The sequence below is a fragment of the Megalobrama amblycephala genome, linkage group LG21 (genome assembly GCF_018812025.1).
Source record: "Megalobrama amblycephala isolate DHTTF-2021 linkage group LG21, ASM1881202v1, whole genome shotgun sequence".
In the NCBI taxonomy this organism is placed as follows: Eukaryota; Metazoa; Chordata; class Actinopteri; order Cypriniformes; family Xenocyprididae; genus Megalobrama; species Megalobrama amblycephala.
In genome coordinates this window covers 29997439-30017159 of record NC_063064.1, presented here as the reverse complement: position 1 = coordinate 30017159, position 19721 = coordinate 29997439, and the positions used below count along the sequence as shown (strand labels likewise).

Sequence of the window (19721 nt, the reverse complement as noted above, 5' to 3'; positions counted from 1 at the left end):
TTTATAACTCACAATTCTGACTTTATAACTCACAATTCCGACATTATAACTCACAATTCTGACATTATAACACAATTCCGACTTTATAACTCACAATTCCGACATTATAACTCATAATTCTGACATTATAACACAATTCCGACTTTATAACTCACAATTCTGACATTATAACACAATTCCGACTTTATAACTCACAATTCCGACTTTATAACTCACAATTCTGACTTTATAACTCACAATTCTGACATTATAATTCACAATTCCGACTTTATAACTCACAATTCTGACATTATAAAACAATTCTGACTTTATAACTCACAATTCTGACATTATAACTCACAATTCCTACTTTATATCTCACAATTCCGACTTTTTAACTCACAATTCTGACTTTATAACTCACAATTGCGAGTTGCAATTATAAGTCACAATTATACCTTTTATAAAAAGTCGCAATTATCCCTTTTTTATTTTGTATTCAGTGGTGGAAACAAGCTTACATACTAATCACTATTAGCATCCCATTTTGTGGGAATGTTTTTATAGTAGAGAAATAACTACTTAGACAGAAACTGCAGTATATAAAACTACAAAAACTGCAGTATATAAACGATATTAAAATAACACTGGTTCACGCTTAGGACCAATTATGGGGTGAGGGGACAGAAAACCATTAAACATAACTAGAGTTGACTGACGAGGCGTCACTGAACATGCACAACAGACCGTCGTTTAACATTCTGTCAATGACATTCTGTCTGACTCGGTGCGGTGCTGTTTTAGGTCTCTGATCCGCCCTGTATGTAAGTTTAGACTACCTCACTGACAGTACCTATTTAAACAGAAGCATCTTTAGATTCATCAAGTGATTAAAGAGTTCTTGAAAGGCACTTCGGAAGCTAAGCAGTCGGTGGTGATGCTGATTACAGGGGTGTGAGCATCTAAAAGTTTGGAGACTGTGACTCACCATGATTTCCATCGGACTCCAGCGTGACGTGCCCCAGTACATCGCCATTCCCTGATTGATCACATGGGTCATCGCCCGCACCGTTTCTACCAATCAGACGGCAGATTTTCAGAGATTTACCGAACAATACATCATGTCACGGTGCCATTAGAATGTGTCACTTTGGTTGAACGTGTGAAATATTAACAAGAAAAAGAAAAGAAGCTCGATTAATGCAAGGGAGGAGAGTTTAAATGATAAATCGCTTCTGGATTGAGCCTGGAGAATTTTAATCAATATATGTGAGACAAAATAAACAACTGGTGCCACAGGTCAATATGAATCTCGGCTCAAAGAAACAAAGCTGAGGGCTGGGTACCTAATAACCAACACCAGTGATTTCAAAACATCATCTTATGAGCTAAAGAGTCATTTACTGTTCTCGCTTGACTATATGAGATCTGTCTAAAAGCGTGAGAGAGAGAGAGAAACTGACTACTGAAGTGCTGAGCTCTTTAATGACAAGAACAGCAGATGTCTGCAGACCCCCAAGCTGTTTGTGTTTCAACCATTGAACTGTGTGAACTTTCTAAAGGGCATCTAGGCTAATAAAAGAAGATCAAATAACATCTTTGTCTTGGTTTTTAAAGAGCAGCCACCCCTTCACCTGAATTCATTGGCTGAGATTTAATTCAGGTTGGCGACTTACAAAAGGCCAACAGTGCAAATTGAAAAGATTATCTTACTTGCGTTTTAAAAGTGAGCACCACAAGTAGCATCTAATTGCTTACACTGTTAAAAAAGGGGGTTTTCACACAGAAGAACCATTTTTCCAACCTTTCAGTTAACAGTTTTTAAAAATAATGTTTTGTGGAATGGAAAGGTCTCATGGATGTTAAAGATTCTTAATGGAACCATTGATATTTTTAATAGTGTAATAACTTCTCAACAAGACACATGATTTGAGGAATCAATTATATCTGGAACATAAACAGAATAGTACGAGTTACAGTAGAACAAATGAACTGAGATTGAGATGTACCTTCCATGGGTGTGTTGGGGTCTGGTCTGTTTGCAAACACTACATCCACATATTCTAACTGCAATCTCTCCAATGATGCCTTTAAACCTACAGAAGAGTAACTCAAATCAATTCAGCACACAATTAAACCAGTTCAGTCAACTACTGCTCTATAATATGAATGACTTGTCGTCCACTTACCTTCTATAATGTGTTTTCTTGACAGTCCTCTCTCTGTCTCTGCTCTAGAAAACAGCAGGATATGTACTGTTAAGCAATTATCATTGATGCCATCTTTAGTAAATTATATTACTTGGTTTGATAGTAGAATTGAGGACATAATATGTTATTCAGTGCAAAATATAACACTTTAATTCAAAGATTTAAGTATTGTTTATCAAAACTAAAAGAGATACATTAACCATTTAATCATGATACATAAGTGAAACTTGTACCTCTTGAACTTCAAAGCTTCAAAAGTATTATTTGTTTCATACTAGAGCTGCAGGATTAATCATTAAAAGATCGCAATCTCGATTCAAACACTGAAGCGATTTCATTCCTAAATGACAACCATTCGCCCGTGTTTATCAAACCTTTGAGAAATCACAACGAAACATTTAAATCTGCGCTGGCGATGCCCCAGAGAAAGCAGTAATCATGTGTAGGAAACAGCTTCACAAACAGTCTTTTCAATCACACAGTATCGTTATTTCTGTGTTACAAATATTCAAATGAACACAGAAGTATTGGGATAAAAGTGTATAGCTTGGATATAAACACTGATGTCTATGGAAGCGATCATAATAGAGCAAATCACTTTTTGAAAGTAACTTGGTGATTCACTAAGTGAAGCTACGCCACGACAAGTTAATGTTAAAAAATGTATTTGTCATTGAATCATTCAGTCAAGAGATTGATTCAAAAACGCTGATTCATCCATTAATGACACAATTGAAGTCTTTGAGTGAGTCATTGAATCATTCATTCAAACTGATTTTTTAAAAATAATTAATTCAACATTTTAAATAGACTGCAGCAATTAACATTTTGTCAGAACCTCTAGTAAATTACATGTTATTTTGTATTCATCTCTGTTTGAAGCAAAAAATTGTGACTCTCAATTTATCCAGAATCGTGCAGCTATATATCATACCATTATTCATTTTATAATAAATATTAAATATACATACTTTCCACCCCAAAATATTTTGGTTGTAATGACTAAACTGGAGCGTCTGCAAAACAGAGAAGGAAAATCATTTTAAATTAGGTCACACTTTTTGAAAGGCTTTTAAAAAGTAATTAAGAAGTTGCAAATAATTACAACAGAGTAACAGCTTGCGGTAACCATTTCAATTTCAAAGGAATGCATGTACACACACACACACACACACACACACACACACACACACAAACACAAACACACACACACACACACACACACACACACACACGTTTACTTGGTTGTCTAAATGAGGACATACCACAGACACATAACACAGCTGCATAAATAAGAAATATATATATATATATATATATATATATATATATATATATATATATATATATATATATATATATATATATATATATATATATATATACTGTATATATAAAATTTAATATTTAAACAATTAAATAATGTTTAAATATATTAGAATATCTCTTCCCCTAAGGGAACTAAGGGAAGGTCTGTCAGATTTAGCTCACTTCCGCTCACAAACTATAGCTAAGAAAGCCCACACAAAACACACACAGAGGACAGAAATAAGCTATGTCTCTGCAGAGGTGAGGGTTTGTGTGCCCTGATATTGATGCAAACTGACTAGCAGGATGACTAAGGAGCACGATCACACACACACACACACACAAATGAGCAGATCCTTTCCAGCAGAGAGCTCGGTTACGCTTCATCTCATTATGCCTAAACAGTGAGAGTCCACCCTGCTTAAATTAAAACATCTTAACAAGGGCTTCTATTAGCCATGAACTTCCTTTAGCTTGTGTTCCATTACACAAACATATATCAGGACATCAGCTGCACAACAAACACACACACGACCGCTCTATAATTCAATATCGAGATGGGACATCTACGGGGCGAGCGGGGCTTTAATAATTTATATTTCTGCCTGTCTTGGGTTGCGGTGGCACAATCTCTGGAGCACTGGACCGAGTTATCAGCACAAGATAAGAGACGGCTGAAGGAAATGAAAAGCTGTATGCTGTTAATGAACATACCTCCATCCTTTCTTCTTTATGATGTTTCCCAGCACCATCTCCGCCCTGCAACAGAAAACCAGATGGTTATCGGACTAATCCGTCATCTTATTGACATCTACAGCCAACAAAAACAGGACACTGAAGGGACATTTCAAAGTGTGGTAAATCACCTCTTTTAAGACAGCAAAATGATACAATACATTCATGTAAATTATAAACCACACTTTAATGCCAAAAGACTATCAATACTTTTTTGGGAAGCATACCAGGTATTTTCATATTCAGGGTGGTTTCTTAACAAGCAATAAAAACTAGAGCTAGGTATTGACACAAAGTTCACGATTCCATTTGATTTGATTCAATTCACAAGCTTGCGAGTAGATTTAATTCTGAACTCGATTCAATTCAATTCGATATCGTTCATTTGGATATTTATCAGGTACAGTACATGTAAAAAAAAAAAAAAAAAATCTACTGAAACTAATGTTCCTCTCTAGAGTTTATTTTCCTAGCTATCAAGCTATAGATTCCTATGGAAGTTTGTTTCCATCATGAAATAAAAAATAAAAAAGGTAATTTCGACTTTTTATCTCACAATTATGACTATGAATTGCAAGATATAAACTCATAATTGCGAGTTATCAAGTCAAAATTGCAAGACATAAACTCAATTGTGATTAAAAAGTCAGAATTGCGTGATATAAACAACTGCATGATATAAAGTCAGAATTGCGAGTTATAAAGTCAGAATTGTGAGATACTGTATAAACTCACAATTCATTCACAATTGGACATTATGGACAGTTTATATCATGCAATTCTGACTTTATAACTCACAATTGTAAGTTTATATTGCAATTCTGAGAAAAAAAAATTACCTTTATTTTTTTATTTAGTGGCAGAAACAAGCTTCCGTAGATTCCTGATGCAAACAGCTATATATTAAATATCCAATAAGTTCCATCTGGCTTTGATTGTCACGTCATGCAGCAATTTGCGTACAGCTTGAACAGGCAAATTGTTGGAAACATGCTACGATGCTCCTGATTAGGACACGCTGTGAACTTCAGACGGCACATTCATGGATTATTCATAGACTGTCTGACAAGACTTTTCTTAAAACAGCAACATATTATGGCTAGCTTTAAACAATTTCTGACAGTCAGGGTGCTCAATGACTTTTGGTTGCTTTGTAACGCATGCGTTAGTTAAAACTGAGGCTATGCAAGGCTACCGTCTCCAGTAACAGTTGGAGAGAAGGCAAACATTTAAAGCGATAAGGCATGTGAATGAGTAATTAACAAAGACCTGGGTGATAAAAGCATCTTTAATTCCCTGAAAAGTGTGCCTCCTTTATATTCGCAGACAAGGAGGAGTGTCAGTAACAGCCTGGAGACTAAAAGGCTCTCTGGCAGCCATTAGTTGTGCTGAAGGTGCTAATTGGGCCCAATGAGGATACAGTTCGGGCTGTGATTTTCCCGGTGAGTGAGATCTCCCCCAGGCCGTACACTAGTCAATTCAATGAACCGTTGTGCTGTAATTCAGTTGATGCTCACAGACACCACAAATCCCACCCACTGCTTTATAATTAATCTCTCTTAAAATCCTTCTGGAATCTTGTTTTTCCCTTTCAAATGTGCCATTTTATGGGAAGACAGAGAATATAAAAGCACTAAAATGAAAATGAAATGCAGTTAGGGGGAAATGTTTTCATTAAGTGAAATACATCGAAAATAAAATAACACAAAATAAATATTAAATGAAAAACTAGAACCAAAATTGGAAATGTAACTTTGCAACTAATAAAGTTTAAGCTGAAGTACTAAAATTAACAAAACTAAAAAAAATTAATATTAATTATTTTTTAAATATTTCTATTTAAGAAATATTGTAAATTAAAATTAAATAGAAATATTTAAAAAATAAAAACTAATAAAAATGGCAAAAGCACACATTTTACCTAAAATTGAAGTGAAAATATATAAAAATAAAAGCTATAAAAATAAATAGTACAATAATAAATTCTATAACTATATAAATAATAATAAAATAACATTGCCATCAGGTGAACCAACATCTCTATTTATTTTCTTATGGATGAACAGGTCCAAATGTAAATATAAAATATGCATGTTTCTTTATTGCACACAAGGGATTGTTATTATTGTCAAACAAATCCAAGCACACCCAACATAAAGCAAACCTGCTCACTATAAATAATCCATTTTATATATGTATGGCTATGTGCATATAAATAAAAAATATATACATTTTATTAAGCAATAAATAAGCAATATTATAAAAAAATATTTGATCACAGAAAAGCTGCGACTGACCATTCAGAATCAAGTATTCCAGAGAGCTGTGTAATAAAGTCTGTTAAACTAATCAATCTTACAAAAGATGGATGAACATTGATTCAATGTTTCAAACTAATCCAGGCTTTACACGAAAACAGAAATGTTGAATAGGAAGCTGTTATGCTTTGATTTAGTGGTCATTAGCTGAAGAGAGCGGTTCATTAATCCACATGAATGTACGGCCCACCGCTACACCGCACTTTCTAAAAAAAGTCCCAGCTTCAAAAGAGGTTCCCTGAGACAGCAGAAAGCTGAGGATTCATGAGGATATCTGAATATGCATGCTAGTTTTAGCATGTCGAGATGGACACAGACGCGTGAGGGGGCGACTCAGCCTGTGTTTTTGTTTGCTTATGTGTGAGGGAGAGAAAGACAGAGAGAGAGGTGACAAAAGCTGATGTGTGCACATGCCAGGGCAGATACACGTGTGTGTGCCAGCACATGTGTGTGTATTTGCGGGTGTAAGCGTTTTGGTGACATATATTTACGCAGGGCTGTTTGTCCTGTTACGGCACGTGGGTTTAACACACTGCAATGACCGCAGCTGTATGGTAGATGCTGCCAGAGCCGTGTTTATTCCAAACGGATAAATAAAACAGACCTTCCCACTCTCATGTCTTCCCACTCCTCTCACCCCATCAGAGCCACCGACGTTCAGTGATGCCCACGCCCAGCGCTGAGCTAATGACAGAGCACATTACCAACTGCTATCCTCACCTAATTTGCACAGTTTATTTATGAAACATCATGTGTCAGGCAACTTTCCTTGTTTAGAGGAAGGAAAATGTGTTCTATTGTGGATTCACAGCACCGTAGGGAATAACAGCTGAGAGTAAATCATCGATTTACATGCGCGTTACTGTCAGGACACAAATCTCTTAAATTGGAAATACACTGTATCTCAGCAGCAGGGTCCAAAATTAAGATAAAAATTACCATCAGATGTTTGCCTAGGATACCTAACATATTTTTTGATGAAGCCGTCAAAACTAAAACTTTCACGGTTCGGTTCATGCAGTTAGACGACAAATACAGTCAGTCATAGTCGATCCAAACTCCAGTCCCAAAGGGGTGCAAGCGGTAATGCAACACTGTTTGCTAACCTCCACAACAGGAAAAAGAGCAGAAGAACAGCAAATATACGCGAATGACTTGAGCACTTGAAAACCAAGTCCACTAGGTAGTGCGCACATGTCGAATGTGTCTTTCTGCACTCGTGGACAAAGGAGAATACTTTGAAAGCCTTGTGCACTCAACTGCGCGAAACATGGAAAATGAAGTATAGGAGGATGAATGTTTGAATGTTTAAATGTAGCAAACTGTAACATTCCTAATGCACAAGTTTTGTTTTTCATTATTCTATTTATTTTGTACTTCTATAATACGAGATGGTTTTCAGTTTGTAGCTGACTGTGACCAAATGCCCTTTGTTTTTTAATCAGCCCTGCAAAAAATATGACCAGAGTTTATTCTGTTTACTGCTTAGTGCTTAATACACTAACTAGGGGACTAAATGCAGCTAGGTGGAACAAAATGTGGTTTACACTACTGTCTATTCAAAATAAATGAAAAGAAACCTAACATTATAGATTTGTTCCTTTGTCTGATAACACTTTAGTTTAGGGTCCAATTCTCACTATTAACTAGTTGCTTATTAGCGTGCATATTACTAGGATATTGGCTGTTTATTAGTACTTATAAAGCACATATTAATGCCTTATTTTGCATGACCATAATCTACATCCCATAATCCTACCCAATACCTAAACTTAACAACTGCCTTACTAACTATTAATAAGCAGTAATTAGAGGTTTATTGAGGCAAAAGTCATAGTTAATAGTTAGGTAATAGTGAGAATTGGATCCTAAAATAAAGTGTGGCCATTTTTCCTATTGTACTGAAATTGTACTGAACCGTGACCCCAAGGATAATCCCATTGTGCTTCATCTTGCTCACAGCTGATAAATCTCACTTCTTTGAAACATTAAGAGATGCTATCATTTCAAGATCCAACTAAAAGCAATACTCAGTCTGAAAACTGTGATATCCAGCATATAAATAAATGCACATGACAGTTTAGAGCCCTTCCCTGATCCAGTGGCTTTGTGCTGAGTCTTTATGACAGGTTTAACACAAACTCCCACGCAAGACACAGATGAGGAACACCATTCCCGATGATGCCCTGGGTCAGCTGCCATTTGAATGTTCATTTTCCTTTTGAAATGACCCCTAGTTTTAAAGAAAACTTGAGGAAAGTTCATGCTAAAATAATCAAACAAACTTAGAAAACTGAGATTTGACATTTTCTAAAGAGCAGCACCAGCACCAGCACCACAATACTAAACTGTTGTGAATAGTCGCTATGGCATGCCTATGTTGCTAAGGTGTTACTGATAGTTACTAGGGTGTTGCTAGGATGTACTAAATATGAGCAAACACTACAAATATTTGAAATAAAAAACACACAAAGGTGGTCTGCAAATGTTACGTAACCTTCTTCAAATATTGCAATACTTAACAAATATACAAGATAAACAAAAAGAACACATTTCAGCACATGGTGATACAGTCTTTAATTTGATGGGGTGAGCTGTGTGTTCATTTCGGCACACTCACTTTCCAGCAGCGTAGACCTCTGCCGTGTCGAACAGATTGATCCCGTTCTCATACGCCAGAATCATCAGCTGCTCCGCCATCTGTCAGAAGGATGGAGGGGAGAGGAGGGAATACAGCATTCAAGGTGTTGCAGTCTATTCTATTATTAAAAGCTGTATTCTGCATTGTGTCAGTCTATAAGTCATCTTTAATATGTACATTTACAGTGTATGCTGGCAATGAAACACTACTGCATGCTAAATGGTGTATATGAGCAGACATGAATTACATCTATCTTTAAATATTTAATATCAAAGAACAATAAAAAATTGATACATCCACCAAACAGTGATTTCATGTTCATTTGAACTGTGTAAATGGTGATTCATGGAAGAATACTATGTAATCCCATTTGTTTTTCTTAGTACAATTATCTATACACTGAAAAACAATCTGAATCTGGCAATTTACAACATGAAGTTGTGCATTTAATAACTTTTTTACTTTATAACTTTCTTGCGCAATTCAAGATATCTGAGTTTTTTTTTTTTTTTTTTAGACTTAAATTTAAAAAAGTAAATCTAGAACTTTTCATAAGGATCCACAGACACTCTGTTTAAGGGTTAATTTACCCAAAAAAGAAAATGTTTTCTTCATTTTACCAACCAACATTTTTTCTGATTCAAACCCAGTTTTTTTTCATGATATTTAATTAAAAATATTCAAATGTGTTGTGCTGCAGTCGTGAGACCAATTTTTTTTAGACATCATCAGTATCATACTTGGTGCAAAGTGCCTTGAGGTGCCATGAATGACCACAAGTGTAAATGAGATTTGAGAGCTGATTTTCACTGGAAGTTATTTCAATCTGTTCCTCACATACTGTATGACTTCAGATGATTTGGAATATAGTGCATGAGTCTTATGGATTACCTTGATGATCCTTTTCAAGGTTTAACAATATAAATGACATTTTGTTCCATGAAATAAGTAAGGAACAATTGACAACGGGCCGTTGAATTATTGGAAAATAATGCACATCCAAGGTGGTAATGCGGCCATGACGCGAAGCGTTAAACCTCAGGTGTGCATTATTTTCTAATAGTTGAACGGTCCGGAGTCAATTATTTCACTTATACTACAGTTACCACACCTCAAGACACTGTTCAGATGTTGCAGAGAGAGAGAGAGAGAGAAAGAGAAAGCATATTGAATTAGCCTACCTGAGTCTCTCAACAGTGTTCGGCAACAGAGTCTCTACTAAGAGCGAAACTGTAAGTTTATCTACCTCAAGAACCGCACTGTAATTACCTAGCTGGTGAGAAATGTAATGTAGCTTTTAATTTGCTAAACTATTTTAAAGGTGCCCTAGAATTAAAAATTGAATTTATCTTGGCATAGTTAAATAATAAGAGTTCAGTACATGGAAATGACATACAGTGAGTCTCAAACTCCATTGTTTCCTCCTTATTATATAAATCTCATTTGTTTAAAAGACCTCCGATGAACAGGCGAATCTCAACATAATCTCAACATAACACCGACTGTTACTTAACAGCCGGGGTGTACGCCCCCAATATTTGCATATGCCAGCTCATGTTCAAGCATTAGACAGGGGCAGAACGGCTAGATGTGCACTGCTGAATCATCAGACTAGGTAAGCAAGCAAGAACAATAGTGAAAAATGGCAGATGGAGCAATAATAACTGACATGATCCATGATATCATGATATTTTTAGTGATGTTTATAAATTGTCTTTCTAAATGTTTCGTTAGCATGTTGCTAATGTACTGTTAAATGTGGTTAAAGTTACCATTGTTTCTTATTGTATTCACGGAGACAAGAGCCGTCGCTATTTTCATTTTTAAACACTTGCAGTCTGTATAATTCATAAACACAACTTCATTCTTTATAAATCTCTCCAACAGTGTAGCATTAGCCGTAAGCCACGGAGCATAGCCTCAAACTCATTCAGAATACAAATGTAAACGTCCAAATAAATACAATACTCACATAATCCGATGTATGCATGCAGCATGCATGACGAACACTTTGTAAAGATCCATTTTGAGGGTTATATTAGCTGTGTGAACTTTGTTTATGCACTGTTTAAGGCAAGCACGAGCTCCATGGGCGGGGAGCGTGAGCATTTAAAGGGGCCACAGCCTAAATCGGCTCATATTTAATGATGCCCCAAAATAGACAGTTAAAAAAATTAATTAAAAAAAATCTATGGGGTATTTTGAGCTGAAACTTTACAGACACATTCAGGGGACACCTTAGACTTATATTACATCTTTTAAAAAGACGTTCTACGGCACCTTTAATGATTAATTAGTCAGAGCAGCGCTAATAACACGTTTATGTGCGAGTGTGTGTCCGTACTGTATTTGTGTGCATTTGAGTGAGAGAGAGAGAGAGCGGGAGAAAGAGAGTATTGACCTTTCAGGACATAATAAAACATATTTCTTGGCAAAAACCATGACAATAATTTGTGGTTGTGGGTTTTGGTTCTTTTGCTGTTGTAGGCTGTAAGGACCTTTTGAAATAACTGAAATCATTTGGTGAAGTGATATGGAACTGTAATGCGGTCAAGACCTGCCTGGAACTACTTTAGCCGTGCGTTACCCTGAAAATAATTGCACACCTTAAAACGTTCATCAGCCAATAAATAAAAATAACAATAATTCAATTAATATTGTTTACAGTTTGGAAATATATGAGGTGAGTAAACGATGACAGGATATTTATGTTCACATCAGGACTCATCATACCTCATCTGTGATCTGTCCTCCAAACGTCACCCATGTTCCTGTGAAGAGATCTAGAATCAGTCACTGCTTTTCACAAGATAAACAAGGTTTAAATGATTATCAGTGATCCACCAATGACACTGAAGAGAAAAGCCTTAAGATGAAGCTACAGATAATATGGATAATCTTTAATGCCCTGCTGGAGAGAACAGAACAACACTGGCTGGATGGTGCTGACTTCAGTTGTCTACCACTAATAGCATCTGATAGTTTGAAGAAAAATCATCTTGTGAAAAAGAAACTACAAAAGCTTGTATTGTTTGTTCCAGGTTTCTTTATAATAGGCCTTGATCAAGGAGCCATAAACTCACCTAATCCAAGACACGAGACTCTCAGGCCAGACTTCCCCAAGTTTCTGGAAAAAAGGAAATAAAGACAATGATTAATAGGTTTTACCCTGCTTTCTTTATCACTTTTTTCAATCTAGAAGTCAGCGTAAGATCATTGCAGCACTAAATCAGATTTTCAGCTTTGGCTCTGTTCCAAAACCTAGCGATATGCCCATATAGACTGCATTTTAATCCAAAAAAGTTCTGTTCCTAAAGCCAGACTTATGGTGCCTTAGAAGATATCTTTTTTTTGTACAAAATTTAAGGGAGCACTTCATGTACAGTGGCATGAAAAAGTATGTGAACCACTTGCAGAATCTGTGAAAATGTGAATAATTTTAGTAAAATAAGTGAGATCATACAAAATGCATGTTATTTTTTATTTAGTGCTGTCCTGAGTAAGATATTTTACATAAAAGATGTTTACATTTAGTTCACAAGACAAAACAATAGCTGAATTTATTAAAATAACCCCATTCATAAGTATGTGAACCAGTGTACCTGGATGATCTATGACTGTTTTTATGTTTTGTGATGGTTGTTCATGAGTCTCTTGTTTGTTCTGAGCAGTTAAACGGAGCTCTGTTCTTCAGAAAAATCCTCCAGGTCCTGCAGATTCATCAGTTTTCAAGCATTTTTGCATATTTGAACCCTTTCCAGCAGTGGCTGTATGATTTTGAGATCCGTCTTTTCACACTGAGGACAACTGAGGGACTCAAACACAACTATTAAAAAAGGTTCAAACATTTACTGATGCTCCAGAAGGAAACACGATGCATTAAGAGGGGGGTGAAAACTTTTGAACAGGATGATGATGTCACAATTTTTCTTATTATATTTAAATATCGTTGTTTTTCATTTAGTACTGCCCTTCGGAAGCAACAGAAGATACTTGCATGTTTCCCGGAAGAAACATTAAGTACAATTTACCTTGATATTTAAATTCAAAAGTTTTCACCCCCGGCTCTTAATGCATCTTGTTTCCTTCTGGAGCATCAGTGAATGTTTGAACCTTTTTTAATAGTTGTGTTTGAGTCCTTCAGTTGTCCTCAGTGTGAAAAGACGGATCTCAAAATAATAGTCACTGCTGGAAAGGGTTCAAATATGCAAAAATGCTTGAAAACTGAAGAATCTGCAGGAGCTGGAGGATTTTTCTGAAGAACAGAGCTCAGTTTAACTGCTCAGGACAAACAAGAGACTCATGAACAACCATCACAAAACAAAAAAACAGTCGTGGATCATCAGGTAACCACACACAGTATTGAGGTTCAGTGGTTCACAAACTTTTGAATGGGGCCATTTTAATAAATTCAGCTATTGTTTTGTCTCGTGAACTAAACGCAAACATCTTTTATGTAAAATATCTTACTCAGGACAGTACTAAACAAAAAATAACATGCATTTTGTATGATCTGACTTATTTTATTCAAATTATTCACATTTTCAAAGATTCTGCAAGTGGTTCACATACTTTTTCATGCCACTGTATGTTTCACAGAGAAAGCATCCCAGAATGCATTGAGATGTGCACAGTGACAAGACAACAGAAATTATAATAATTATAATTCATATTATTAATATAATTAAATACTTGATTTAAAAAATATAAAAATGTTAATATAAATATATTCAAATGAACTCAGTTCTAATCTAATACAATATTTTACCCAAAATTTGCTACACATTTATTAGCTCAGAGATTCACACTATTAGCTTCGCAACATGCTGAAACTCTATTGAAATCAAGCTTCTTGTACGGTTGAGATGTTGCCCAAGTAGGCTGTAGACAGCAAGGCAGCTCACTAGGTTTTAGAACAGAGCTACTTCTTCATCAAATCAGAAAAGCGCTGAGAAGGATTGAGGTTCCTCAATGGCCTCAGCCTAAGCCCTGTAGATGTCACTGGGGCTGCCAGAGGAGCATATGGAGTTTGTAAGTCGTCCTGCTGATTGGTACATCATGGGAAAATGACACATAGCAGTGCCTAAGGGCAGATTACTGACCCCAGGGGCTTCTGGGAGAGAAGAAGAGTATGGAGCTTATAGGAACAGCAGCTATAATGAAGAGAACTGGCTCACCGGCTCACAGAGCCACATGAGAGAAAGGATTTAAACTTCTGTACCATCCTCTGAAAGAGAGTCCGAGCATCTCAGAGCACAGAAGTGCTAGAGGTCTCACACTGCAGGAATTTAGACCCAACTTTCTTTTGTTTACTTTTTTATTTAAGGCTTTATGTTGTTTTAGCTTTCCTTAATTTTTTCATTTTCCTGCCAAGAAAACTTGTGTGCCAAAAAGAACAGTATTGTGTAAAAAGCCAAAAAGATGGTAAGATGATTATATGATTTGTAAAGGTTCACAATAGAAAAACAAAACAAGAACACATAAAACAATGGATTTGTGCCACAGACTTCTGAAATGAGAAAAACAGTGGAAACACACAAAGTTTTCTCCAGGTTTGTGTGTGTTTGTATTAGGGCTAAAGGATATTTTTAATTTTCAAATTTGAAATGGAAGTTCAACACAGCAATTCGAGTCTCAAGTCTCCACATGGCATTTCAAAAGCTTTGAAGTATTTTTTTTTTAAAAATGCAAACAAGTAAATATTGCTATGCAATGTTAATTTGATGCATATCAATAAAAATCATTCAATATTCTTCAACAATATGAAAAATATTTGAGTTTTCTATATTTTTTTGTTTTGTTTACTGAAATACATATATAACTATTTATTGAAAAATGTATTTTGAATGTACTTGGCAACAAATGGCAAACTGAGAGATATAACCCAGCTCTAGTTTGTGGTGTCTGTACTCAAGCATGTACATGAATAAAGAAGTGTAACTGGGATTAGGGATGATATAACAAGCTGTCTGTGTGTGTAGGAGTGCAAGGCATGTGTGTGCATGTTTCTGTAAGAGTGTGTGGGGTTTTTGTGTGTGTTTGTGTGGGAGTGTCTATGTTGGATTAGAAACATGTAGGTGTCCGGTGGCAGAATGCAATGAAAGACAGACCACAGTGAGCCACACATTGCAATGGATCTGAAAAGTAACCTGCGGACCGGACATTTCTTTTCATAAGATCCTATTCATAGAAGCATTTGGTGGGAACTTTATTATGGCTGGCGATAATAAAGTCCAGGCACCTCAACACAAAAGTTGGAATAGAAATGTTTGGTAAATTTTCCTGTAGACATTAGGTAATCTTGAAGTTAATAAGCAAATGTCTTTATCTGCTAGGCATAATTCACTAGGGAAAAAAGAATGAGCATCTGGTCAAATCTAGTTTTGCAATTAACATGGAGCAAAAAAAGTAAAGAGCATGTGGTTAATGAACAATGGTCAGGTCAGTGTCAAAAAGTTAGTAACTTTTTAATTAGACCTTGCGGTGAGACAGATTGTTCTGTGTTGGGCAGAACATGTGCAACACGGTTCAGTTATTTCAGCATAAATACCTCGTGTATTATTCTGCCGCAGTATCGCAGTCAGCCAAACTATTTTAAATATGAAGCGTGTCGTTTCTAAATCATAAAGTCATCAGACGGAATTGCAAAAACAATGATTCTCAGTTGCTGCCCCCAAACCTGGTTGAGCCGATGTTGTTGTGAGTTAAGATGCTCTGAGCAATGTCTTTATAGTTGCTGTTTGAGCATAAACAACATCCACAAAGATACAACACTCAAAGTTCAATGCAAAGAGAGATATTTTCTTTTATAGAAATCACTTTTTAAGGACTACAACAAATGGCTGGTAGGGACTATGAGCTTCTTCCTGGTTTGGTGACATCACAAACCCCAAAATTTACATAAACCCCGCCCCTGGGAACACACAACAAAGGGGGTGAGGCCATGTTGGGCTGCTTTAGAGAAGAGGAAGAGTTGTTGAAGAGTTGTTTGCGTGATTTTACTCGCACCCAAATAGGGGCAAATTTGACAAGCTATAATAAATGATCTGTGGGGTATTTTGAGTTGAAACTTCACAGACACTTTCTAGGGACACCAGAGACTTATATTACATCTTGTGAAAAGGGGCATAATAGGTCCACTTTAAAATAAAACGGACTGGATCAGACAGTTGTTTTGCTCTCCCTCTCTCCACTCCACAGCTTTCCACATCTACTTTTTCTATATTATAAATCTGTCATGAGGATTGATTGGTGCTGAAATAAAAGGGAAACCTTAAAAGACTTAAAGTTTTTGAGCGATATACTTTTTATATGTAACAAAGTGATACATAATAACAGTACTTATTTTTTGTCATTCTACAGTATCGTTCAATACCGATCCTAATGGAAACGACAGTTGCTATGGATACCTTCTGAGGTGAACTCGACTTCAGTATGAGCATCTATTAGGTGAATATATGCATTTTGACTAACTTATTAAACTTTTGTGCTTTGAAAACGCTGTTGGAACTGACATTGAAAAGTGAAACTTATTTGAATATGCATGTTTTAAGACTTCCCAAACTCCCTATAATTCCCACCCTGTTGATGTGTTTCAGCCCACACACTAAAAAAAAAAAAAAAAAAAAAAATCAATGTGTTTTTGCATGATAGCCATTCAATTAAGTATTACGCTGTTTGGTGTGATTGAGTTGTGCAAAACATGAAAACAGGCACATGCGAAAGACATCTTATCTCATCTCAGGCTGCCAAAAATGAGCTGGTTATTCTCATTATAAACAGCAATTACCACCCAGTAGGAAACGAACAATATGCCACAGATAAATTCCAAGGCCGTTTATGATTCATTCATTGGTTGTGCCCTTGCTGATAATATGTACAGTGAATAAGATCTGAGATATGGAGATCAGGCGAGGGCTCCTTTCGTGGTTTGATGTTTGTGACATCAAACAAAGTATCCCTAACATGATTAGTACAGATTAAACCGGAACTCTACTGCTGTCTACACCAATAAAAGTATGACTGAAGCAGTGTAACTGTGTCAAGGCAGCTCAAATAATAAACAGATTCGGTTAAAACAGTGCTGGACTGAAGGTGCAAATAAATCGAAAGACAATCTGGTGCTTTCAGAGCCAGTAAACTCTTGATTGTGCTACCGTGTTACTGTTTCCTTGTTTGTCAGTGTTGTGTTGTGTTGAATATTTCACAGGCTGGATCTGAATACTGCATGATGGACAGTGGCCCAGTCACAACTGGACCCAGGTGCTGCGCTGGAGATTGGGTTTGCCAGGAGTCAGCAGAGATCAAGCCAGAGGTCAATAAATGTTACCCTTGTCTTTTAGTCGGGTTAACGATATGCAGAGAACACGGACGGTCAGGTTTGTTTACGAAGCAGAGGGAGTTCAACTTTTCAGAGTCCAGATGACTTTGTGTGTGACTGCCACAACCTGCTTCAGTCAGCTTCTGAACTCAAAAGATCAGGACATCTCGCTTTACAAGTAAGTACATGATTAGTCAAAACAGTGTAAAAAACATTTCATTTATATACAAAGTTGTAAAAAAAAAAAAAAAAAAAAAAAAAAAAAAAAGATTATTGCGGTACATTTTACAAGAAATTACTATTTAATTCAATGTGCTACTTGCTGCTTCTTTGTAATTATTTGTGAAATTTACTAGCAATTACTGAGTGACAACTGTTTCTACACCAAATTTTTTCCAGCACACATATGTCAGGCATTAAAGGAATAGTTCACCCAAAAATGTCAATCCTGTTATCATTTGCTCACTCTTATGTCTTTCTAAATGGCATATACTCTACAAAATCCAGTTTTAGATAAATGGCATCAAATGCTATTGGTTCCACACTACAAAAAATGCTGTTCTTACTTAGAGTTTTTGTCTTGTTTCTAGTCAAAATATCTTAAAGTTCTTGAATCAAGAAGCATTTTCTTGACAAGTAAAAAATATTTTCTTGTTTTCAGGAAAAATAAGTTAAAATTGAGTGAGTTTTTCCTTAAAACAAGCAAAATAATCTGCCAATGGGGTAAGCAAAATAATCTTATTTCAAACCAAAAATAAGATATATAATCTTGTTTTCAGTTTGGATTAAGATTATTTTGCTTACCCCATTGGCAGATTATTTTGCTTGTTTTAAGGAAAAACTCAATTTTGACATGTTTTTCCTAAAAACAAGAAAATAATTTTTACTTGTCAAGAAAATGTTTCTTGATCTAAGAATTTTTAGATATTTGGACTGGAAACAAGACAAAAATTCTAAGTAAGAACAGCATTTTTTGCAGTGCAATTGTCAATTATATGAAACCTATCATGCAATTTGTATTGATGTTCCATTTTTGAAATAAACACACAAAGACATTGTATAGTTTCAAAAGACTTGAAATATAGTGCACAAGTCACATTGCCTAGTTTTTGATGCCAAAGGGTGAATAAATGATGACAAAATGTTCATTTTTAGGTGAACTATTCCTTTAAGGCAAATGCATTTCACATGACCAAATGGTAGCCAACTGGCTCTGAAAAGAAATGAGAGCATTATTTGTAGTAGTGCACAAGCCTTGCTGTTACCGTATGAGTTATTAATGCCAGGCAAAGGCTAAAAGGTCATGGAAGACAGAAGAAACAAGAGCCTCATTTTTTAAGGAATTGCAGTGGGGAATGTGTTGAATTGTATGTACACCATTCTTCCATCCGTGCACAATACCCTGATGGCTGCCTCATGTGGATTTGTTCTATGAAATTTGTGTTTATGTAAGAGCAATTCAGACTGTGAGCATGCCTCCTACACCCTGTTCTAAAAGCAGTAGCTCTACCTGAGAACGGCTTCAGCTCTAGTCAGAAAGAAGTTCCATCTCAAATCCCACATCTTTCCCTCTTCTCCACCAACACCACCCCTTTTTCCACAGCCTCCACACACACTTTGTGAATAAGAGTTCACTTTACCATTATCAAGGTTATGAAGCGGCCCACACAGAATCTGCACGTGCACAATTTCACAGAACCCTCCGGAGATCTGCAGAATTGGAATGCACATCGTTCACAAAGTTTTAAACAATTGGTTGGTGACATCACAAACCACAAAATTTACATAAACCCCGCCTCCGGAAACACGCAACAAAGGGGGTGAGGCCATGTTGGGCTGCTTTAGAGAAGAGGAAGAGTTGTTGTAATAGAGTGTTGTTGCCATGCTGTCATTTTACGCTAGACTGCTTTGTTTAGCTGACCATTGATAGCTTGCAGATGATGCACGTGCTCGTCACTCTTTAGCTCTGCTCACATGGCATGCCTCCAGGAGCTCGGCTGATTTCGGAAAGACTCTGTATAGCGTATGTATCCTATATAAAAATGATAAAACTAAAATACTTTTTGGAGATATGAAGAATGCACTACTACTCCATAGGTACTCAAGATTAACATGAGATTGGCAGAAACAGTGTGTGATACCCCCCCTTTAATGAGTTAATCTCAGTATCTTCTCACATGCAAAATGACCAACACAGATAACTGAAAGCC

The 19721-nt window shown here is 36.1% G+C and overlaps 1 protein-coding gene across 6 annotated transcripts in view; it reads right to left on the bottom strand.

The window, feature by feature from the left end:
* The window catches only part of kcnab2a (potassium voltage-gated channel subfamily A regulatory beta subunit 2a), a 111773-nt gene that overhangs the window by 11370 nt on the left and 80682 nt on the right, over positions 1–19721 (bottom strand). For all 6 annotated transcript variants that reach the window (XM_048172121.1, XM_048172124.1, XM_048172123.1 and 3 more), the window contains 8 exons: positions 12275–12318; positions 11925–11962; positions 9171–9250; positions 4212–4256; positions 3161–3205; positions 2169–2212; positions 1989–2075; positions 968–1053 (listed from right to left, as the gene is read on the bottom strand). In XM_048172121.1, the coding sequence (XP_048028078.1) occupies positions 968–1053; positions 1989–2075; positions 2169–2212; positions 3161–3205; positions 4212–4256; positions 9171–9250; positions 11925–11962; positions 12275–12318 (469 nt within the window). The remainder of the gene's footprint in view (positions 1–967; positions 1054–1988; positions 2076–2168; positions 2213–3160; positions 3206–4211; positions 4257–9170; positions 9251–11924; positions 11963–12274; positions 12319–19721) is intronic.